Consider the following 24080-nt stretch of genomic DNA (forward strand, 5'->3'; position numbering starts at 1 on the left):
ACATAGAGGGTGACACCCCCTCCTCGTCTCCCCTGCCTGTCCTTCCTAAAGAGCCTGTATCCCTCCATCCCAACACTCCAATCATAGGAGCCATCCCACCATGTCTCTGTGATGCCAATAAGGTCGTAGCCTTATATTCTATCTAGCAAGATGCATAGCATGGCTTTACTCCATGAGCAAACACGAGGGAGGGACCCAGACCCCCCATTCACAGCAGCAGTTGTGTGAGTGTGGTGACTGCTGCCACTGGGACTTTGGGAGCTGGGTGTGCTGAAGATGGGCTTTGCAAAGGAATTCAGTGCTTCAGGTTTTGCTTTTAATCATAGGGTATCTCTAGGCTGCTTATCGCGGGAGTAAACATGCTGCTTTGGCTCATGGAGAGAAGCTGGTGTGTACCAGGTTAGAGGAGCTGGAAAAACCGGTGCAGGCTGAGCTCTGTATGGGACCAGCTTGCTCTCAGTCAAGTCACTGAATCCAGCCCAGATATCCACACACTTCACTGCAAGTGAAGAGTTTATTATAACTTTACCTAATTCCCCATATTTAATACTGAGCCTATTTCTTTCTGTCTTAACACAGAAGCCCCATTTTTTTTTTTTTTCCATGGTGTTAACAAACACTTTTTGTGACTCTTATCTTCTCCCCGCCAGCCTTAACTCACTGGCGGTTTTTTTGTGGCCAACTCCACCCTTTTCCACTTAGGGCACCGGTTGTTTGTATCTAAACTCCAGTCCTGAAACAGCCTGTTACAAAGCCGTATCGGCTGTTTCGGTGAAGGTCTTCCTCTCCACGGGCAGCTGCGTTTACAGCACAGGAGTTAAAATTAACGTCCCTTCGCTCTCAAGAACAAAATACCAGTTAAGTTTTGAAAATTTTCTTCAATGGTGGTGATTTGGCTTAGAGACTCTTTGTGGGTGCATTTATACGTAGATAAGTTGAATTAGACCCTTTTTAAAAATGGATTTAAGATACATAAACTCTGATCAAAAATGGGCAAAAATGAAAATAGGTGAAGGGGGTTCTTGTATTATTCTGCAGCTTTTAGGCTAAGAGCAGTGCTGCTATTAAATGTAGGGACCTCCCATATCTTGTCTAGCTACTTTCCTGTAGACTGACTTGTCAAACTGTTTGGACCTTAGTGTAATTAGTCCTAATGTGAGCACATGCTTTCTTCTCTTAAAGGTTTGCGATGGTGTGGAGTATTTGCAGATGACCTGTATGCCATTGTTTTCTCTATTTACAGGGAAAATTTTTTTCTTATTATTTTATTTTTGCTTCTTTTGAGTGGATAAGCACTACATGGAGAAATCAATGGTCAACAATCAAGAAACAGCATAGAAAGATAGTCAAAATACTTATGAGTCTCCATACTTCTTAACATCCTCAGAGGGCTGCCTACCAAGATGAAGAGATTAATACTAAAATTTTCTAGCAACTTCATTGTTCTGTGCTATATATAGACATGTATACATGTAAAATAGGTTCTTCTAGCAAGTTGGTTATTCTAGTTTTTCTGCTTATATTGACTGAAAAATACCAGTTGTCAACTGGTACGTGCGAATGTTGTTTTGACTCTTAAAAGCCCCAATTTAAACTGTCAGCTCACACTTAGACTGTCCTTCTGAAAGCAAATAGAAGTAAATGAGTCAGAACTGAAGCTTGTAACTTCACTCTTGAGTTTCAGAGAGCCCTTGCAGGTCTAAGTTGAAAGACTTTTGCATTGAAGCTGCTTGAGTTTATGATGTGTATTTGCATTATGATAACAAATATTTCTGGAGAAGTAATTTTACGATGCTAGAAAGATGTTGACCTAATCATGCAACTAATGACTCTATCAATAAAAGCTGTATCTGTTCTGCAGGCTGCAGTACCGTGTAAGGCTGTCTAAGCTGGTGTAAAAGAGCTGGCTGGAGTTTTAGAAAGAGTTAGAAAGTTTAGAAACAATGGAGTTCTAGAAACGGTTTTAGGAGCAGGCTGAGCTGCCCTGTATATTTTTACTGGTGAGTTTTGGGGAAATTCATGTCTTAGTGCAAGGTAGTGGAGTGGCATTCAGAAGGTGGGTGAGATGGGAGCAGAGCAGCTAGGCACTGCCAGCCCAAGGCAGTCAGGTCAGCAGCTGGCAGGCTTGGCTATGCAGGGGATGCTTGGGTTCATGGTGTAAGTGCAAAACTATGTTTTTCTCTGGTGTAACGTAGTGTAGTTCAGCCCACTGCAGTTTTGAAGAGAATAGCCTCAGCTGGCAGTAGTGGAAGGGGAGTTTGCAGCCTGCTGCGTACGGAGGTCAGGCTGTTTGCTTAGGTGGCTGGCTGCTGCCAGGTGAATAAAAGCTCTACTCGGCATCAACCTAGTTGTGCATCTTGTCTGAAATGTTGCTTGGCCTTCTTTCCAATAGCTGTCATGGGCCCAGTTTTCATACCACGGGTTGTTTTCTATGCAAACTTTCAGCGGGATGCTTGAAGTGCTGTTCCAGCACAAACAAGGAGGGACACTGGTGCTTGGCTGGGCAGGTGAGCTCACTGAAGACAGAAGGATGCTTGTGCAAACAGTTCTCAGCTACGGTGGGGTGCGTTATCCATGCGGCAGCCTTGCTGTAGCACTGGTACAGGCACGGGCAGGTTGGCTGAGTCCAGAAGTGGTGCAGCTGTGTTGACAGGCAGCGTGGGCAGCCACGAGGTGCTGTGCTTCTTACTTTGGGACTCAGTACCCCACTGTAAAAACAAAAAAAAAAAAAAAAAAAAAAAAATTACTGCTCTTATTGTATCATCTTATGTCTAAAATTTTAGTGTTTTCAAACAAACAAACAAAAAAAACCCCACATGTACCCAAAGAGCTATTTAAATCCCAAAGCTGAAACTTTCTCTTTATTGAGCAATGCTGAGCATACAGCTGAATAACAATTTTTCATTCATCTGACAGTACAGTTTTTCCTTTCTCAGCATTTTCTTGTCAAATACTACATCTGAAATTACTAGTGACCTTTCCATTTGAAAAATATCTGCTTTGTGGCAGAGCAGTGTGTTTGTCATCTTGTTGAAAACATCTCTCTCAAGCATGACTTTTACTTGGTCACTTGTGGGCAGTTGCAGTGTAATGCCATATATATGTTACGGTCTTGTGAATGAAAGCAAAACCAAACCACTTGGACTCCAGGCTAAAGTCAGCTTTTCAGAAGCAGATCGCAAAATCGGAGCCCTGTGCACTAATGGTTTTACAGAAATAAGTGCTGTACAGTGAAAGCTCCGATAAATATCATTCATTTAATGGCTAATATTTAAGGTAAATTGTTGTCCAGAAGAAGGTGATGCCCTTCATATGAGCCCATCGGGAATTATCAGAAACAGAGGAAGGATGTGTTAGTACATGTGGGATGTCTATCTAAGGACATACAGATCTGAGTTTTAAAGGTCTGTAGCAATGAACAAAAGGTATTGAAATATTCATAAAAATGCATGGAGGAATGTGTGTGAGTCATGTGCGTGACACGCTGAAGGCTGCAGTCTGCTAGAAAACATTGTTGCGCATTGGCATGTGGATAAATTGCATACTTTATTTTATGCACTTCATCCATATCCTCACCTCTGTTTTACAGCTCGTCCCAAACCTCCATGTTTGCTACTTGCCCTGGCTTTTACCTATCTTCTGTTATTTCTGAAATTATTTTTAAGGAAAGCTGCTTGTTTGGTTTAACAAGATTGTTGATATAACACTAAATCCTCATTTGTAGTAGCCTCAGCAAGTGTATAATATACTGCTGTTAGCATCAGAGAGCAAAACTAAGCTCAGAACAAGGAAAATAACATGATCAGAAAGCAGAAGAATTAAAAATACAATAAGAAATAAACCAAAAAATCTTTGTCAAAAGTTGCCCAAAATACATTACCTTTTTTCGGCTACAGAAGTAACATTACTTGTACAGGTTAAAAAAAAAAAAAAAAAGTCTGAATATGACTAATAAGAGTTTACTGTGAATGTTTTTGCAGATCCTTTTTATAGTCCTTGTTGAATTGAAGTGAGAGTGATTTAATATAATACAGATAACTGTTTCTCTCCATCTCCTCCCAAGCAAATACTTCCATAAATTTCGTGAATTCTGTCTTCCGCATGGCCCCCAGGAGACTACAAATGTGCAGTTTCCTTATATACAGATTGTAAACAAGACTGAAAGAGCGTTTCAGCCTTGCAGAGTGTGAAATGGCAGAGCTTTCTTGCAGGAGGCCTCTTCCAGGAATATTTGAGAAGTAATTTAATATTTTGGAATGACAGAATTTGAAAATAAGCGTTAGTATAGCTTGTTGATGAAATATATTGGCCAGTCGTTGTCTCTGCAGTCTTAATAGATCACAGTAACAGAAGGAGAAAGTGCCATAAAACTGTAGCCACATGGTGAACTATTAGCAGAAAAGCGAGCTGGCGCTGGGATGGCTGGTGCTTGAAAGTCTGTTTTATGTGGTTTGGGGATTTGGGGGAGGGAAGCCTTCTGTAATGTGAGGGATATGATGTGTAAAGGGCCAAGGAAGTAACTCTGTTTTTATTTTACACTTTATACGCTTTCAAGCAGGTTGGTTTAACATAAAGTTTGGACCTTGGCTCCTTTTTCTATGCACCGTGAGCTGTTCGACCACCAAAATGCTTGCTTTCTTCTAGTTCTGTGAAAAATCCTTGTGTCTTCTACAGGGGATTGTATAAATCACATGCATCTGAATTTCATTCAAAACTACTTTGGTTGTAGTGAGAGATGTTCAGATTCAGGTAGTAACCAGCCTCAAGAATTTAAACTGGGCTGTCATGAGTGATGTTGAATCATGTGTTTCCTGGTTTTTCAGATTGTGATTTTCTGTGTATCCACCTTGTTACCCTGAGGTACGGCAGTGCGTGCTAAAACAGTGCTGCACTTGAATTTTCACTGAGAGTTGTGCTTTGAGTATGTAAGAAACTACTTACTGCCCAGTGCTCTGCAAATGGGGCTCTGGGCCTCTCAAAATGAATGTCCCAAATTGGTGGAAGCATCTGACCTCGACCTCCACGCTGCTGTTCTGTGGAAATGATGACAGGGCCCTGCTGCACCTTAAAGGCATTTTTCGGGGATTAGTAAGTTAATGCTTGTGAAGCACTTGGATTTACAGTAATTATCTGCCCAGAGAAAATCTTGTCAGATAAATAACAATTGTCATCTCAACAGAGTATGAGTAGCATGCAAAAAAGGGACAGGGCCATGTGTTAAGCCATGAGAAGAGGAAAAAATACTGAATTTGTTTTCTAGTGAGAACTAGCCACTGTGTGCCAAATGAGGCATGGGGACGAGATGACTGGGGTAGGCTTAAAGATTATTATTTGTGTTCAAGAGGGGCAAAGAAACACCCTCTGCATATCTGACTTCCAGCATTCTGGGCTTGCAGCCACGTTCAGGTTCCAGGCTGGGGACAGTGCTCGTAATTTTGTCAGTAAGGGTGGTACCCACATTGCCACTGGAACACATGGAGTCATGATGATGACAGCCATCCTCGGAGCTGAATCAGATTGAAGGGAGTGGGTTTCACAGTCATCTGCTGATAGATGAAGGATGAAGGTCAGGATGTTTTCTCCAACCACTTGCTGTTTTCCACAAATCCTTGTTTGCCTTTCTGGCAATTACCTCCCCATAATTACCTCCCATCAGTTTCCCTTACAGGCTCCCAGTGCTGATCCACCTCCCATACCTCCACTTCTTTTCTCCCAGTCCCAGTTAGGTTCCCTTCCTCACTCGATTCCCTGTTTCTTCTTTCCTTTTCCCCATCTGCTCCCTTCTGCTGCTGCATAGATCTTACCTACAGCAGCCACTAAAGAGAAAAATCTGACTTTGCCCGTGTATCTTCAGGCTAGCAAGAGGTTGTTCAGCTGTTTGGGAGATGCTGCATGCGTAGTCTGGTCTGCACAGAGACATCCATGTAACAGATCACTGCAGTCAGTCCACGTGAATTTTTAGAGGCTTTACTTGTGGAAATCTGGCTAGTCTTACAAGTATACCACACGCGGTCCTGACAAAATTAATCTAAGGAGGAGCAAAGGTGTCTCAAAAGTTGAAAATCAAAGTGTACTTATGGATGCTCAGCTGTCCAGCTGAGAGGCCATATCAAGTAGAGCCTTGAGGATGTTTTTTGGGGGTCTGGTAGCACTCTCTCTTTTAGAGTCAAAATTGTTGGATGAACAGACTATGTCATGAGATTGGTGGATTTTACCCAACAAAGTGGGTGTTTTGGAGGACTGAATTAAAATTCAGTGAAGAAATTACATTTGCCATACAGAACTATTTCCTTTTTTAATTGAGAGCAAGTACTCTGCTAAGGAAGGCAAACTGAAAGGAGCAATTACATACTGGGAATAGCCTGGAGTTATAATAGGAGTCAGCTGCATGGTAAAGACACCAAATGTCTTTCTGGAATGAACCAGCAAGAGCGTTCGCAATACACCTCAGCTCGTGTTGTATGCAGCTTTGCGTACTGTTTGTTCAGACAAAAGCTGGAAGATGCTGCCAAGAAATAATGAAAGGGTTAGAAAATATAACCTCTAAGGAAAGTTTGAAGGAACAGAATTTACTTAGTCTAGAAATGTCAAGACTGAAGTAGTCCTAGGACAGGCATTTGTTGTGGATAATGGTTAATCTGTCTGTCATCTAGAAGGAACAGGCTTTGTCCACGGTGCATAGTATATAAAATTTGATACTGTGAAAACCTTTTTCATGAGTTTATCTCTTGGGGTTGCAGATATTTTATACAGGAGAAGAGGGAAGGAAAGGTTTTTTGCTTTGGGAGAAGGAAAGAAATAGAGAGGAAATGACATCCTAGTGTTCCTTCTAGTTTTTGCATGTCTGTGATACTACTTGAGCATGGATGAGCTCCAGTTTTCCAGTTGTTTATAACTTTATCAAATTTGGATGGATTTTCAGAGGGATTACAGAATTAAAAAATATCCAACACTAAAAGCAACACATCCTGATCGAATTTCAAGTACCCCTTCCAAACTATGGAGAACTCTTTAATTATTGATAAAAATGTTTTTTGTTATCATTTACAAAAATACATTTTATCTTGTCTTGTTCTGGGAAATAGTTAACCCTCTGTGACCAAATTCCTTCCTCCCACCCTGCAAATTGCCAATACTTAGCATACAAAGTTTATGTGAGATGGTTGAATTTTGGCAAAGTTAGAAGCAACTAAAAACAATGTCTAAGGGGAAGTGTCATGTAACATTAATAACAGGCAAAGCTACCAGCCCCACCTATAATAATCTTATTTCTATCAAAGCCAGGTTTCCTTGATGATTCTCAAATGTTTCTACAGGCTTTTAGAGAAGATCTGGAATGCCTTATTCAAGAACAGATGAAGAAGGGCAATAACCCCACTGGACTGCTTGCATTACAGCAGATTGCTGAATACATTACAGCAAGCTCTTTTGCAGGTTTTTCCTCATCTTCGCTCAGTAAGTGAATTATGCATATAATTGCACTTTTTCTCTTCCTTTTTTATTATCACCAGGGCTTAGCAATGCTGGGATCTCCTCTTTCTTTGAATAAAAGTTCTGTCAGAGCTTGCTTCAGCTGTGAAGTAGTACAGATGGTGGCCTTAACTTTCCTTTTTAGGCTTCTTTCTCTCAAATTCTTTGATCGTATAATGATATCCAAAATGTTGGGAGTCCTCACACTCAGTTATTCTAGAATTTGCTAATAAAAGTTTAACTGAGATAGGGAACAAAATGCTGCACCCCATTACTATTAGCAGTTTAACATGAGTTGTGAAATACATAACAGTTTAGATTGTTTACTTTTCTAGTCTTGCGTATAAATTATTAGTAAAAAAAAAAAAGGGGGGGTGGAGGGAATAGCCTGGCAAACTGAATTGTTACACAAACAGCTCCCACAGTTAAAAACAGCTTGTAGTATGCACTCTAGTTATAAAGATGTCACTAGGATCTTTCAGATAACACCCAAGTTCTTCTTTCCAAGTCATGAAGCACTGAAACATTAAAGTCGATTTAAGTTCTGTGGGTGGATTATCATATGGGAGCTTACAAGCCTGAAGTACAGTGGCAGCTGTCAGCATTCAGCATCTTTTGAGAATTGGTCCCAAAATGGCTCTTCAGAGTTCATTTAACAAAACAAGTGGAAGAGAACAACAGAGTGCCCAAATAATCTTATCTCCGCATCTCTGGCTGGTTAGTGAGACTGCAGGTCCAACTGGTGTCTCTGCTGTGTTTGCTCAGGGACTCAGGGCAACTAATCTCAAAGTGCATACTCTTTTTGTTGAAAACCAAAATGGCATTTACCTCTTCCGGTTTTAACTTTCCCTGTAAGCAAAGCCTGTAGCTCTCAAAGGGATATCACGCATTCATGAAGGGGAGAAGTGTATGTTTGTGTAGTCACAAGTCAAAGAGAGAAATTGATCTGTGTGCTTTCTCTGTTAAGAGGTGATCTCTTCTGTCTAGCTGTTTGAGAACTCTTGCACTAATCCTAATTTCTTCATTAGGACTAAATTAAAGTGCTCAGACTGAGCCATCTCTTCAGATTAGTTATATTGGTGTCAGAAATCCAGCAGGAATGTGTTGTCCTGTAATTTTCAAAGTAACGTGTAAAAATACTTCATTAGTGGCAAATGTCTTAAAGCGCAGTTCAAGTCCCGTATAGGAACTTGAATCAGGAGAGAGATCAAAATCCGAGTGGTACTTCAAAGGAAACCGGTATTTCACCTCTCTTGTGTTTGAAAAGAGATGAAGACTTAAATTCTGGGTATGGTTCCTACTGTCTTAAAGTAACAGAGGTTTCAGTAAAGACCTTAGAAATCCAGCAGTGCAGTTCCAGTCTAATAATTGCTGGTACTGCTATGCTCACAATTTAAATACACTGCTTCTGGAAGATCAGTGGCATAGCTAGAAGTTATTTAATTGTCTGACTGGCCATCATCTTTTTTTTTATCTGTTTTTTCAGGCCATGGAATGATTACACCCATCAATGATCTACCTGGGATAGATACCTCCTCGTTTGTTAAGGGAGAAAAACTTACTCGTTGCAAGTTAGCGAGTTTATATAGATTGGCTGACTTGTTTGGGTGGGCACATTTGCCAAATGCCTATATCACAGTAAGTATTTTAGAGAATAAAAATTTTTATTTGGAATCTTACCTATTCATTCAAATTAATTTTCCCCCTGAATAACATAAATTCAAAAATAGATCAGTAATCCATTTTCTTCCTCCTTTGCAGGTAAGAGTAAGCAAAGAACATGACCATATTCTAATCATTCCAAGAGGTCTGTCCTTTTCTGAAGCTTCAGCTTCTAATTTGGTACGTCATTCACCTGCTGTAATAACCAGCAAGGCTCAACCTGTTTTCTAAAAGAATTTTGTGGCTGCTAAAATGGACTTCTGAACTATAATCATGCTGTTGTTTGTTTTTTAATGTTTACCCACCAGATGAAAAGCTGATTAACTATTTAGATACTAGCATCCTTTGTCCTCAGCATTTCTTTTTGGGTTTAGCTTTGCTTTCTGTTGCTTTGTCTTCAGCTTCAGTGTGGAGCAGCAAAGTTTTGTTTTCCTGTCTAATGAAGCTCATCGAATAGTCTCAGTGTAACAGCAACCTTTTATAACCTGACAATATGGTAATACATATGAAATGACTCTGTAGGAGTAGTGTTAGTAGAATCAGCTCTTATCTTTATAAGTGGGGAAATAAAGTTGAATAACCTTCCCCAGGCCCAGCAAAGGAGCTGGGTGAAGTTACAGATTGGCATTTAGGCAATGGTAGCTTCTAAATCACTCATCTTTTGGTGCAGAACCTGCCATATGTTCTTCATGTCAGTATGTATCTGTAAAGAAACTACCTTCGGTTGGAAGGGGTAGCAGATTGAGATTGATAGCATTGTACCAGCAAACACAGAACCAAAATGCAAACGTGAGAACAAGACCTGATATGACCCTGCTGTTGTTTTTTGTTGATCCTGGAATTATTATTTTAATGTTCTCATGAAATTGAAAATCCCCTATGCATTTAATTTTCTCATTGGAAATTTCTCAGAGGCTGAATTTTCTTCCTATTTAAAATGTAGGAAATGTTACTGAAATTCATTTTTGAAAATCAGAAACAAGGAAAGGTCAGCCAGATCAAAGAGGAATATATGTTGTATCAGGGTCTTATCTTTACTTCTTCCATGGCTGGACTTCCAACAACTGTCAAGGGCTTGGACAGCAGGATGGTTTATTGGCACAGATTCATGGCTACTCTCCTACTTTTTTTTGTGCTCTGAGCCCTAAATATGTGGGGGGAAATTTGGTACCAAGTAAGAAAGGGAGGGTAGTTTGTAGATAATGGCAGTTGTCGCAAACTTTTTAAATATTGTTCCTTTGTTTGACTTTTCCAGGTTAAAGTAAACATCCTAGGAGATGTAGTTGACCAGGGAAGTACGACTCTAAGTATTGACAGTGCAGGATTCAGTCCACATGTGGCCATCTACTCCACACGCCCTGATGTCAGATGTGTAATACACATACATACTCCTGCAACAGCAGCTGTAAGTCTTCCTTCTAGCATAAAGAGTAAAAGAAAGCAGGTTTACCGTATGAACTTAGAGCACACTTCTGAATCTGAATCACTGCTTGTGGCAGTTTTATTTTTGTTTCTGACATTGACTCTACACTGGTAAAGAAAGGTGTGAGGTTATCAAATAAGCAGAGAAAGAGAGCTGGGTCACTGCAGTGAAATGGGTAGGAAAAAACTGATGCTCAGATACGATTGTACTCAGGTTGAGGCGGCTGTAAAGTATATAGTTTACACAGGCTTCATTTATAGCATCTAAGACCATATAACGTGCTGTATAAATCATCATTTGCATTATGCAACTCCATTTTTTAAGTGGCTTAATTAACAGTTATGTTCAGTTTGGATTTACCTCACTATTAAAACGTCATAGTTAACATATAAGTTAAAAATGGTCTGTATAACAATGATAAAAATGTAAGGAGTCTTGAAAGAATTGGTTTGAGATAAATAGATAAATTCATATTATTTTATTTATAAATGCATATATATGCATTCCTTGACTACAGACAAAAAAAGGAATGGGTAACTTCTTTTATACTAGCTTTTTGAAGTTATAAAAGCGGGAAAGAAGGAAAAACCATTAAATAGGATTGTGCCAAGAATTAAACATGGATAAAATTCACAAAAATTAACTTCGTTGGGATAATTTTTCTCTTCCTATAATGAATCTGTCCCTAGGTTGGGTAGCAGCAGCTCTGTCACCCTATTGCAAATTAGACTAGGGGAAAAAAAAAAAGGTATTGTTTCTAAGCTCTCACTATGGATAGTTTGTCTCTCTTCTAGCAAAGATACAAAGTACGTCCTGCTGAGACTTGGGTGGTTGAGATGTGGGCTTTAAGAGTTTCATTTTTTCCTAATTAGCAGTACTTCATTTTCTTGAAACAGGTTTCATCTATGAAGTGTGGCATCCTTCCCATATCACAAGAGGCTCTGATTCTGGGAGATGTTGCTTATTACAACTACCAGGGATCTCTTGATGAACAAGAAGAGAGAATTCAGCTTCAGAAAGTTCTTGGACCCAGTTGCAAGGTATTCAACCTCATTCACGCTCTTCATAAACAATTTTCATGTATTGCGCCAGTTTCTACCATTTAACATTAGTGTCTTCATTTACTAGGTATTAGTCTTGAGAAACCATGGTGTGGTAGCACTAGGAGAGACACTGGAAGAAGCATTCCACTATATTTTCAATGTGCAACTGGCCTGTGAAACACAGGTGAGAGAGAATTTATCCGTATTTAATTTCAAACACTTATGCTGCTGAGTTATAGATTACATCCCAGATGGGAAGATCTCTAATATTACAAAATATTTGGGGTTGTGGAATCCAGTAATCATATGCCAGGTCAAAGTCAGAGAAATTGGAATAATCAGGAAAACATAGAAGGAACAGCACAAATACCGTATCACTTTTCCTAGAATGAGTATTGGTGGTGTTACGCTCTGAAGGGTGCAGGTTTTGTTCCATGCTGTGGGAGTGAGCTTCATGCAGGGAATCTATCAGATAATAGATTCTGTGGTACTCTCTGCATGTCGAAGTGTGACTGAAGATCTCTCGACATCCAGCTCATTTATCAAAGCTGAACGTTGTGACAAGGAAAGAAGCTTCTCCCTGTGATCACAAAGATTTATAAAACCAAATAAACAAAAGGTCTTTGGAGCAATGGTAGAGGGTAGCATATTTAAAAATAACTTGAGTCCCAAAATCAGTTGTTTCCTGTTTGTCTAACTTTACCTAGATACCTAACTAGGTAGTTATTATCTATAACCTGTGGAGAGAGACCACTGAAAGTGTCCTCACCTTCCATAACTCTTAAGCCCATCCCCAGAAACTTCCTCACTTTGCCCTTACTTGTTCTCCAGTCATCCTGTCCTCCCAAGTAGGCGTTTGGAGGTGCAAATGGCAGTCTCCCACTCCCTTCCTTTCCTCCCTTGTCCTGCCATTCATTTGAGTTCGATCACTCATTCCTTTTGAAACAGAGATAAAAATGAAAAATTTTTATTCTTGTACTTAGAAAGACCTTTTTAAGGTACTCTGAAAGCTAGTGTTTGAGTCTGCTCCTTTTAAAGTGCAATTATTAGCAGATATTATCATCCTTTCCGTAAGAATCACTTGCATTTTTGCACAGTAGAAAACTAGCCTGAGAAATAACTGCAGCATGTGTTTAAGTATGTTTCTCCTGTGAATTCAGAAAAGCAGAGAATCCAAAAGCTTTTCCACAAATGAAATACACTCATTGATGTCTCTAGGTTCATGCATTAGCTGGAGCAGGTGGGATAGACAATCTCCTACTACTGGATCTGCAGAAGTTCAAGCCTTCCACACACGCTGTGGCAGCAACTGGAGGAGGTGGAGTTAATATGGCTTCGCAACAAAAATGGAAAGTTGGGGAGCAAGAGTTTGAAGCGCTCATGCGTATGCTGGACAACCTGGTGAGAGCACGTTGATGGCGTTGTCCATATAGTCTCTGTAAGCTTTTGAGTGTAGGATTAGCTTCTGTAAAGCAAACGATTTTTCCTGGTTTCTTTGTGAGTTTAAAAATGAAGACGGAGTAACTTTTATTGTATATAAAATCTCTTCTGCTTGGTTTAGTTTTTATTATGCCACTGAATCTGACAGTAGTATTCTGTCTTGGTAAGAATTTATAACATTTTGAACTTAAATTTTGTCCAACCCATCTAACAAACATATTTGCTCTTTGTAGTAGCTTAGTAGTATAAATATATTTTAATTACCACCTAGTAAATAGACATAGCAGATTCCCTCTATATTATTAACTCTAATATTAGGAAATAAGATGATAATTTATTATTTGTTTGAAATGTCTGTTTCATTGCAGTATGAATTCTGGAACAGCCTTTAATACAAATAGAGTGAGGAATGGGGGAGTGTCATGAACTAGGATGTGCCGTTGTGCAAGACAAATAAACGTCCTCATGAAAGCTGCCTAGGTCATAACCTGAGCAGGGGGTCATTTGGTGGTCACACATTCATGAAGGTGGGAGGAAGGTGAAGTGTGACTGGGGTCCTGTCCAACTGCTACTGTACTGTATTTTAAATGGGTCTCTTGAATGTTAATAGTATGAATGATGGACGACACCACTAGCCCGTTCTCTGAAATGCTCAGTGGACCTATTTAATGCATATAGGGCAGCACAAAACTTCCATGACTTCTTTGGATACCTTTTTCTGATTTTTTTATTTTTATTATTTTTATTTTTTTAAAACAATTTTTTTCCCCTCCTCCATAGGGATACAGAACTGGCTATGCCTATAGGCAACCATTAGTCAGAGAAAAACCCAGACATAAGAGTGATGTTGAGATCCCAGCCACTGTGACCGCCTTTTCCTTTGAAGATGATACAGTCCCGCTTTCCCCCCTGAAATTCCTGGCGCAGAGGCAACAGAGAGAAAAGACAAGATGGCTGAACTCTCCAAACACATACTTGAAAGTTAATGTGCCTGAGGAGTCCTGGAACGGGGAAACCAGTCCCAGGACTAAGATCACGGTAGGTAGATATTTTAGGCAGTTGCTTGGTTTTTGCACAACTTGAGAGACAGTAAATTACACACAGTTTATATGAGGAAATCTTTAACAGGATTAGCAAATAAGTTTATCAAACAAATAAAAATAGGCTTTGGGGAGACTTAATGACGTTAGTACTAAGGGCCCGCTCTGTTTGGGGAAGCAGGGCTTAACTGTTTGGAGGAGTAACAGCTTATGATAAAATTTAACAATGATTTCCCTTTTGTTACTAGCTGTTCTGATTCCTGAAGTAGAAAACAGTTTTTCTACCATATTTTTTTGTGCTATTAATTATCCACCAAACATAGTAAGGTTTTAAATCACCCACGATTTGTTCTCTTCTCTACACAAGGGAGTCACAAGCTCTAACTCATCTCTACCTGCACCTTTCCTGTTTGTGAGCCTACTGAAAACAGACTTCAAAAAGTCTGTTCATGCTACTACTTTTAATGATGATCAAGATTTTTCCTTCTCCTCTGGGCTCACCAAGATGCTTCCACTGTGTTTCCAGCCTGGAAAGAGGTGGCTCTCGTGGGACTACAAAGCATGTTATTTGTTATCAGGCTACTCCCAGTTGCACGGTGCAACTGTAAAAGCATCAGCTCCTCCTGCTGGCAGGCTAGCGAGTTTCTAAACTTAAGTTTGGGAGAAACACCCTCAGCAACTGATCCAAAACGCTGCTTACAAAGGAAAAAAACTACAGTCAAAATGTGTGGTTAGCAGAGGTGGAAGTTGATTGCATGAACAAGGGCTCTGGAGCTGGTGGATCTATGTGCCAGTTACTAGGAAGCGTGATCCTTTCTAAATATGACTTCATTAGTACACAGTTAGTACTGCATTTTTCAGGAATGTATTTCAGTGTTTACAAAAAGTAATGTTGATGATACATGTTCAAGGCAACTTAAATCCTCTAGGGCAAACACACAGACTTGTAAGGAGCTGGGATTATTTTGTGGGTGTCATGTAGAATTGAGAATGAAGTCAGAAAGTCCTTTCGTTATCTCTCTTCTTTAACAGTAAGACAACACTGAGAAATGTTCCTCCCCATCATGCTGGGGTTTTTAGCTTTTTTTTTTTCCTCCCCTTTAAGTGGATGAAAGCTGATGACACCTCCAAGACTAGTGGAGGCACGCCAATCAAAATTGAAGATCCAAACCAATTTGTTCCTCTAAACACAAACCCAAGTGAAGTGTTGGAAAAGAGAAATAAGGTAAAAGAAGTGTAATGAAATGAAAAATGTAACATTTCCAAATAAAATTATATGGTCAAGTAATGATTCAACACAGCAGTAAAATAACATTTTCAAATGTTCTGATTTTACTAAGAAGTTTCTTACAGTGTATGTGATTTTTGGCACTAAAAAGCATGTATTTAAATGTATGATATACATGAAGTATATAGATATATATGCTATATATATATATAAAAAAAAATTTTGAATGCAATAGTTTAATGAAGGATGAGTATTAACTTTGGAAATGATAGATTGGAAATGGTAGTCCCTGCTATTTAGCATTATATTTAGTGGATAATTAGGTGTCAACATGAACTGAATTGCTGTGAGTCATCTACAGCATGATTCAATCTCAGACTGTAATCTTACTCTGTTCTGTCTTAATTCTCCTAGCACTTATTAAGCTGGAGTTTCTATGGTCCAGTCCGCTTCCTAATGGCAGAAAAAAAAGAAAATGAGAGATTATTGTTGGACCTCTCTGTAAACACAAATATCTCACTGCTTTTCCCTTCCAGCACATAAGACGCTGACTGTCAGACTGACCAAATACTCCACCCTAGGCATAACTGTATTAACAGACATTCGGGACACTTTTTGTTTGATTACATATTTTTTTCTTTCTTGGAAGGCACTATATCAGTATCCGTGGGGACTGAACTGGAGTCAGAAGGAGCAACTCCCTTCCTTAGAACTGGAAAGGCACCCTCTAATCATCTAGAGATTAATAATAACAAGTCCCAGATAATGATTTTTAAATTCATGCATGCCACTGTCTCATTAGATAGTTTATTCCTATTTATCTGCTGTAGAATTTTTTTAATATGATCTGTATTTGTATTTATATCTGATCTGTCAATCTCTTAAGCACTGACAGTGTGAAGCTAGGGCTGTTGTTTTGGGGAAAATAGTGAGTTATTCACAGAAGGAAAAACTTTACCAACATTTGTGACCACAAAGATCTCTCCAGTAGCTTAACATAGGTCATTTATGGGGTGGAGAGGACAGGTTCAGAGACAGGCTATTCCTTGGAGCTTATTTCTAAATACTGGCTCACATGAAGTGCAGGAGCTGGGACTAGGGTGGATATTCGAAGTACTTGAAGGGTTAAACAACATATGCAGTGCATTCAAAGGTGGAAGGAGAGATCTTAATTTTAGGTCCAGCAGCATACAGCTTCATCCACCAGCCATTCACTGCTGCCTGTGTTACTGGCTTTGCAAAGTTGGTGGGCGTAGGATTTGTTAAAGAGAAATATCTGTTTCTAACGCAGTTTTTTTTCTCTGTATAGATAAGGGAGCAAAACCGATATGACCTAAAGACAGCAGGACCACAGTCTCAGCTGCTTGCTGGGATTGTTGTGGATAAAAAGCCGAGTCCAGTAAGTAGGACATAATTAATTGATTTACAAATGTTTTGGGTTATTTGGCTGCCTGTCTTTCAAACATCAGTTTGGGCCATTTTCTTTCTAAATGCTTTGTTAGAACTGATTATTTTAATGCCAAATTTTGGATGTGTGATACATTTTATTGATGTTTCATTTCAGAGGTTTAAAATGTTAGTTTCAAATAGAGATATGAATGGTAAGTTTGCCTGCTGTTAAAATTAATGAAGTAGGACCCCTGTCTAAGACCATTTAAGGTAAAGAGTGATGAACTTTGCAATGCATAGTGCCAAAAATAATCTTTTCATCAGTCTGTGAAACCGCTGCTAAAGGAAATGATTGAGGCCCAGAAATAACTGAGTCTAAAAGGTGAGATGGGACCATGTAGAAGACAGCTTTCGTTAGAAACAGGCTTCTTATTGGGAGGGAGGGAAGGAGGGAGGGTTTCCAGTTTCTTACCTGTGCACACTAATCTTTTCTTGAATAGAATATACTTACTTCGAAACAGTATAGATATCCCTAATTTGGTTATATAACAAACTGTGATGAATTGTAATTGGAATTCTATAGTTCTAAGAGTTTCCAACCATCCTTGGGTTAGTACATCTATTTCTTCATTTTGGTTTTCAGTATTGTTTTGAGATAACACTGAGTTTGCTTATTTATTTTCAGGCAAAAAGTATATTTTCCAAATGAGTTTTCTTTCAATGTGAGAATAATTTTAATTTTGTTATTGTAAGATTCATCTCAGAAGAGCTCTTCCAGTTAGATTCCTAAACTGCAGCATGAGCACAGTTACTTTCCCACAAAAAAATTCCTAGAACTTGCAGCGTTTGCAGAAAATATGGGAAACCTTATTTTTGAATCCCTGTTGTTAAAGGACTTTCACTTCTCTGAAGAGTGTATTAGTCCCTGAAGTGTAAGCTGTTGAGGCAGGTCTCTGAAGCTATCCCCCTTGATACAAAAAAAAACCTCAAATAATGATTGTGCTGCTGCAAAAGGATGGTGATTTACAGCTCAGTAGTCAGTGTTCATCACTATGTGAATGCCTATTAAATGGGGTGATTTTCATCTGGATGTATCTGTGTTTTTCTTCTGTATTCCCTGCCAATCTGGTGTCACCAAACTTTGGGCAAAAAAGAGACAGTAACCATGTACCAGTACATCTTGCTTGCTTGCTTGCTTCTTTTTTTAACTGTTAAATTTTGTGGTTTTCTCTTTTCCAGCCAATGCAATTTGAAGATGATGAGCATGCACCACCGGCACCACCCAACCCGTTCAGCCATCTCACAGAAAAGGAACTGGAAGAGTACAAGAAAACAATTGAGCGCAAGCAGCAAGGGTTGGAAGGTCAGTGGTGCGTTTTTAAATGTTGGGGTTTACATTTTAATAATGAGTTCATTTTTAGTTTGAAAATACCTACTGTAAAAAGTGTATACATGTTAATTATTAGCATATACTGTTGGCAACTACTTTAGAACTAATTATTCCTTGAGACAGTAGAATTTTTTGTTAAATGTTTTGTTTTGCTTTTTTACTTTGGTGAGTGCTAAAATTAAAGCAATTAAAGGTTTGCACAGAAATGGGGTTGACAAAAATACCTTTAACATAATGACTTTTTTTGTCAGAATCACAGAATAACTTAGGTTGGAAGAGCCTGTGAAGCTCATCTTAGTCCAACCTCCTCCTCAAAGTTGATATCAAAGTTAGATCAAGTTGCTCAGGTCTGTGCCCAGCTGAGCAAAAGTTTACTGAGATGTTTGGTCTTGGCTTCTTTAATTTTTCTTCTATTCTCCCAATGTGCAAGACTCATCTACTTCCACTTTTTACATCTTCTTCCAGTACTACTATTCCATAGGGAATTACTAATGCAGGGTTGATTTTTTTTTTTTAACAATAACACTTACTATGCGTTCTTCTTCACTAATATTGTGTAATAAGACAATTTTGCTGTATATCACATTCGGAACGTAGCATAATAGCTTACTATAACAGCAAATTGTGTGACTTATGGCTAGATAAAACCATGGGGCGTGCTACTTGGAATGCAACCCTGCCACCCTTTTTAATGCTTTGTATTAAAGAACTAATATATAATGATTGTTAGCAGATAAAACATGTAAATCCATAATTCTATAGAGTTCAAACTGTGTATTGCAACTTCTTGATGTTGTCAGCATGAGCAACACAATGCTAGCAGAGCTGTAATCTTGTAGTACTAGCACTGACATTCTTGCTTGATTTTTACTTTTGCATGGCTACTAATTCAAATCTTGTCCTGCAGATGCTGAACAGGAATTATTCTCAGATGACGGTTCATCTGTGTCACAAATTCAGTCACAAACTCAATCCCCGCAAAATGTCCCAGAAAAATTAGAAGGTATTCCATGCAATTTCTGTACAATGCCAATGGCTCTGATAACCGAAGTCATCCACTCTTCAGCTGCATTCTTACACTTGCGTGAAGTCGACTGAGCCAAAAAGAGCCCTCTTCTACCAAGTCTGGGTGGGACTCTGTCCAGAAACTGTTTATCCCAATTTTTTCTAATACGTAATTCTCACAAACAGAAAACAACGCAGGGCATACTGAAACTTAGATATTAATAAGGTGGAGGAAGTAGATATTGTATTTTTATTTTACTGAAAGTGTTAAGATTAGGTTTTTTTGCTTAAGACTTTTCCAGCAGAGTCTAAGAAGGCATTTTGAAAGCCTTGTTCTCCAAAGACTTCTGTATGGAATGGCTGCATTTTCATAAATGAGTCTCGCAGTAAAGCGTAATTCTGAGTGCGCTTGAGACTGTATACGTATATGCTGCGTAGACGGTAGTTGTATATACTGTATACAGCTTGAGCTGTATATATACCTGGCAGAGATAAGGTTAGCTTTTTCAGCCCGTTTTCCTTTAATGACATTTTCATGGTATTGTCTGCTTACAACAAGGAAGAGTGTAGATAAAGGGGGGAAAAACCACATCTAAGCACTTCGGATTTCATTCTTTGGATCACAGTCCAGGCTTGCAGACTTTGTTTCAGTACTGGTTTTTTGCATGATAGTATACATAAATAATTGCAAAATTGTCTGTTCTTTCAGAAAATCATGAAGATCTCTATACCCAGAATGCTAACCTAATATCTGTGGAGATGCCAGTTGTGGTGGTGAACGGCAAGGAAGATGCACATGACGTGGAAGAAGATCTCACCAAGAGGGTCAGTCAGTTAACCACTAGTACTGTGGAGAGCGTAGAGATTACAATTAAAAGCTCTGAAAAGATAGAAGAGACCCTGTCCCCTGAAGGGTCACCTTCCAAATCCCCATCGAAGAAGAAGAAGAAATTCCGCACCCCATCTTTTCTGAAAAAGAGTAAAAAGAAGGAGAAGGTGGAAGCGTAAGTGCAGTTCTATTGTGAGGAGACATTGCACATTTTAAATGTTTAAGTTGACCATTAACAGCGTAGTGTTAGGGGTGTGCAGTAACTGGACTTTTAGCCTAAACAAAAAGGAACTGGAAGAGGTTTTGCTTTAAAAAAACCAAACAAACAAAAAACAAAAAAAGCCTTTCATGTTAATTGAAAATTATTTCATCTCTCACTTAAACTGTGTCCAAAATTGCTGTGAGGGTTGGAAACATTCATTAGTTTCATGTAGAACTATGCTGGCAGGTGCTCAATTACCGTCGTAGCAAGATCGAATACCATCACAGTATGCAGCAGCAAGTCCTGCTTGGAGTATTTTGCAGACCTTAAACTTTTCAGTACAGTTTAAGTCTTTATTAAAGTTGCTGTTGAGTGAGCATACGACTTCTAAAACTGCTGTCTCATTTGGTAACCAGATCATACATTTTTGTATTGTGATTTTGACCATATATTTTATGTTTCTGTACCCCTGTTTGAGCGGGTGCATATTAACAGCACACCTTAAATCTTTTTTTAAGATTAGATCATATAGAAATATTATACACTGGCACATAATATTAGGGGAAAAACTGTGTAAGAGAAAGTTTATTTGGAATTATACAAAATGTCTAAAGAATTCCATTCTTCAATAACTTTTTTGCCAAATATTTCATTTTAGTGAAATATAATTTTTGAAGACTTCTTTTTTTATTCTATCAGTTGGGGGGGGAACCCTTATTTTTCCAAAAGTTTCAAAAAGGGATTTTATACACTTAACATTGATAATTTAGTTTAACTGGCAAAACAAAAAGAAGATTTTATATGTTCAAATGTTTGTATACCATTCAGTATAAAGGTATTATAAGCATGTGAACCAAGCATTTAATAGTAGAGTGTATTTAAGAATGCTTGGTTTAGAGTATACTTAAATATAATTCAGGAATCCGGGGACTTGGAAATCAAAAGATAAAAGCATATAAAATTGAACTGGATTCATGTTTAAAAATTACTTGTGGGGTTTTTTTTCTCTCATGGTATTGCTAGTGAATGAAGAAAAATAATCTCTTAACATAACCAAATGAAGGAAACAAAACTGTTAAAAGGGAAAGTGAAATAGTAAGAAAATAGGAGGAGACAAAGAAAGTAAAAGTCTGGCGATTATTTTTTTTAAATATATGATATGGATTGTGGGATATTTTTATTAAATCAGCAAAGTGACATTTCCATATTAGACATTTTAAATAATTTGTATGGATTCATACAGAGTGCAACACTTTGGGTTTTTTCTTCACTTTCATTTGAATTGTAAAAGGGTCTCATGAATCTGTGTTGTCCTTTGGATGAACCCAGAGCAGATCAGAGCCTAGTGCCATGGGTAAGGGTGGTACTGCCACTTACTCATTTTTACTGATATTGTCATTTTAGTACTTTTACTGTATTGTAAATACAAACTAAACATAGAAATTAACATAGGGTTTTCTTCGCTGTGTCAAATTGTCTGTAAATCAGTCATCGCAATAGGAAGTACATTTTAAAGATCCATGTGATTCCCAAATTGCTGGTTGAAATATTATACAATATATAATTGTTAAATATGGCTGGAGAGTGGTTTGGCATGCAAAAATGTTGATTATAGCATGATTGGGGGCTGGTTAGCTTTGACCGTGTAAGTGTGATAATGCAATGTTGGAATGGATCCTGGAAACAATTTCCTAGCTATCACTAAATACTGGAATCAGTGTTTTTAATCATAGTGGAAACTTTCAGTTGCTTACTTTGTTTTTTATGTTCTACATTATTTGTGTTGTATTACAACATATGTAGAAACAGTAACCTGTGAACTACGCTTTTCATAACTTTTTTAAAAATATATCTAAATGAATGCAATGTGCATAAATATTTTTTAAAATGCAACCGTGAACTATTTGCACCTTTTGCTAATGCCTCTATTTACTTGCTTTGGCATAAAGAATGAGCCAGCCAACTCTTGTGTCCTGTGGAAAATATATAAATGTTATCTGAAATTGCTCATAGATGTAATGCTAATTAATGTTAAATCACAAATAAACAGTATTTTAAATAGATGGATTTTGTATAGCAGCCTTTTGTTTACACAGTGCTCTTACATCTCTCGCTTGTAGAAAAGATGTTTTGATTACGCACGTAACTTCTCAAGAATTTATTCTGAAGATGGCTTCTTGCTTGTGCTTCTTCTGAAAGCTATGCAAGAAAATAGTCTGATCTTATTAGAGGACAGCTGTTTTCTCTGTCACAGATCCTGGAGATGAAAGAGGACAGGCCCGTGGTAAAATACGCGGCGTTGTCAGGCAGTTGTTTTGAACCTCGGTTGGGTTTGTGCTGCAGGCTTTCCTCTCCCGGGGCATGCTTCCCCACCTTCTTGGTCTGCCTCTTCTGCTCTGCAGCATGGGTTTACATATGACGGCCTGAGACATAGGACTCGGGTGGTTTAAGTGCTGTGTAAGTACAGAGCAGGGAAATAGCTTGTGGAAATTACCTTTTTTTTCATTTTATTAATGAAAACAAAGTTTTTTGCTAGGGAAGGCTTTTAATGCAAAGTTATTTGAAGACATCTGTGTCATGCCCTGCCGGCATATGGTATACCTCGGAGTCTGTGAGCCTGCAGAAGTTGCAGTGTTATGTTTTTATAGCTATATCAACTCTGTGAGATGTCTTTAAGGACTTCAACAAATGTTTATTTTCGTTACCCTTCCACAAATCAGCCTTTTGTTTCTGTTTACAAGAAAGTCAAAATCCAGCCCTCCAAGTCCGGTGACAGTTTCGTGAACTCAGTTCCCATGTGGGAGGATAATTTTGGTTCAGCATTTTAAGTAAATCTTAAGCAAGATTCAAGTAATTTTCTTACTGTCGTTTGTCTCCAGGAGCATCTACAGTCTGCTTAGTGCTGCACTAACATGAAAGTAGACACCATGTCAACACGGAGGAGCTTACACTGTAAGGCTAAGTGCATCTATAGTTGTCGTCTTTGAACTCTCTTTATTCCCAAGAGTCTACGAACCACAGCAGACCCTTCATTTTCACTTAGATCTTGCTCTTTCACGGTGTTACAAGAAGGATCTGAGATTCTGCGAGCCAAAGCGTGGAAATAAAGTAGATGTTCATAACAGGCGTAACATACATTAAGGCTTAAATCTTGGGAAGTAGGAGCCCTTGGAAAAACAAGCTCCAAAACGGATCACTGACACGATAGGAAATAATTATTACCATTAGGATGCTTAACCCAAGAAAGAGCAATACAGAGAAGCAGCAGTGTATGCTGTGAGGAATTACGTGCAAGCTACCACCTAAGAACCTTATAAAGGAAAACAAAGGATTTTTGAAGTTGTGCATCTTTCTACCCCACTTTTGTCTATATGGCAATACTGAAATTTGTATTGTGATCTGGGTGATCACCCACCGACTTCTTTTACAGACTCTCACAGATTTTGCTTGATTTGCAAAAATTGCAGAACGATGTATACTTTAGATCAGGCTTTAGATACTGCGAGGAGACAGAACAATGTCATGGTGAAGGCTGTAATAGGCCATTTTGACCAATATTTTCCTGCCTTCCCAGTTGAGTTATTGTACGCTGTTGAGCACGTAGCATAAATTGCTGTTTTCTCTGATGCTCAGTAGTTGAGGATTTTCTGTTTTCTGGATGTCCAGTTTGCAAAACTGTTGAATTTTCACTGTTTCAGCCTGTGGAAACTTCTCAAATACTGCTAAGTAGCCAAGGACAGGGAGAAAGGGCCACTGTGTCCCAGGCTGGGCGCGCGAGTCTGATGGAAACTTCTGACGTGAGCGCTGATGTTCCTCCTCTCCCTTCCTACAAACTGGTGGGGAAATGCATCCCCTCGCCCACGGGGTTGCTGCGTGGGTTGGTGTTTGTTCTTTCAGAGATCCAGTATGTTAAATGAGGTGGAGGACTCATCAAAATGCACTAATTAGAAACTGCTTGG

The 24080-nt window shown here is 38.7% G+C and overlaps 1 protein-coding gene across 5 annotated transcripts in view; it reads left to right on the plus strand.

Moving 5' to 3' along the window:
- ADD3 (adducin 3) overlaps positions 1-22188 on the plus strand; it is a 69880-nt gene extending 47692 nt beyond the window's left edge. For 3 of the 5 annotated variants that reach the window (XM_009277856.2, XM_009277855.2, XM_009277858.2), the window contains 13 exons: positions 7317-7455; positions 8957-9108; positions 9232-9312; positions 10388-10537; positions 11452-11595; positions 11684-11782; positions 12817-12999; positions 13819-14076; positions 15184-15303; positions 16616-16705; positions 17935-18058; positions 18993-19088; positions 19800-20461. In XM_009277856.2, the coding sequence (XP_009276131.1) occupies positions 7317-7455; positions 8957-9108; positions 9232-9312; positions 10388-10537; positions 11452-11595; positions 11684-11782; positions 12817-12999; positions 13819-14076; positions 15184-15303; positions 16616-16705; positions 17935-18058; positions 18993-19088; positions 19800-20098 (1935 nt within the window). In that variant the 3' untranslated portion in view covers positions 20099-20461. Of the gene's footprint in view, positions 1-7316; positions 7456-8956; positions 9109-9231; positions 9313-10387; positions 10538-11451; positions 11596-11683; positions 11783-12816; positions 13000-13818; positions 14077-15183; positions 15304-16615; positions 16706-17934; positions 18059-18992; positions 19089-19799 lie in introns of all 5 variants that reach the window. The other 2 variants (XM_009277857.1, XM_019471724.1) reach the window with 2 other exon arrangements.
- The last annotated feature ends 1892 nt before the right edge of the window (positions 22189-24080 follow it).

The sequence above is a fragment of the Aptenodytes forsteri genome, unplaced genomic scaffold (genome assembly GCF_000699145.1).
Source record: "Aptenodytes forsteri isolate BGI_AS27 unplaced genomic scaffold, ASM69914v1 Scaffold15, whole genome shotgun sequence".
In the NCBI taxonomy this organism is placed as follows: domain Eukaryota; kingdom Metazoa; phylum Chordata; class Aves; order Sphenisciformes; family Spheniscidae; genus Aptenodytes; species Aptenodytes forsteri.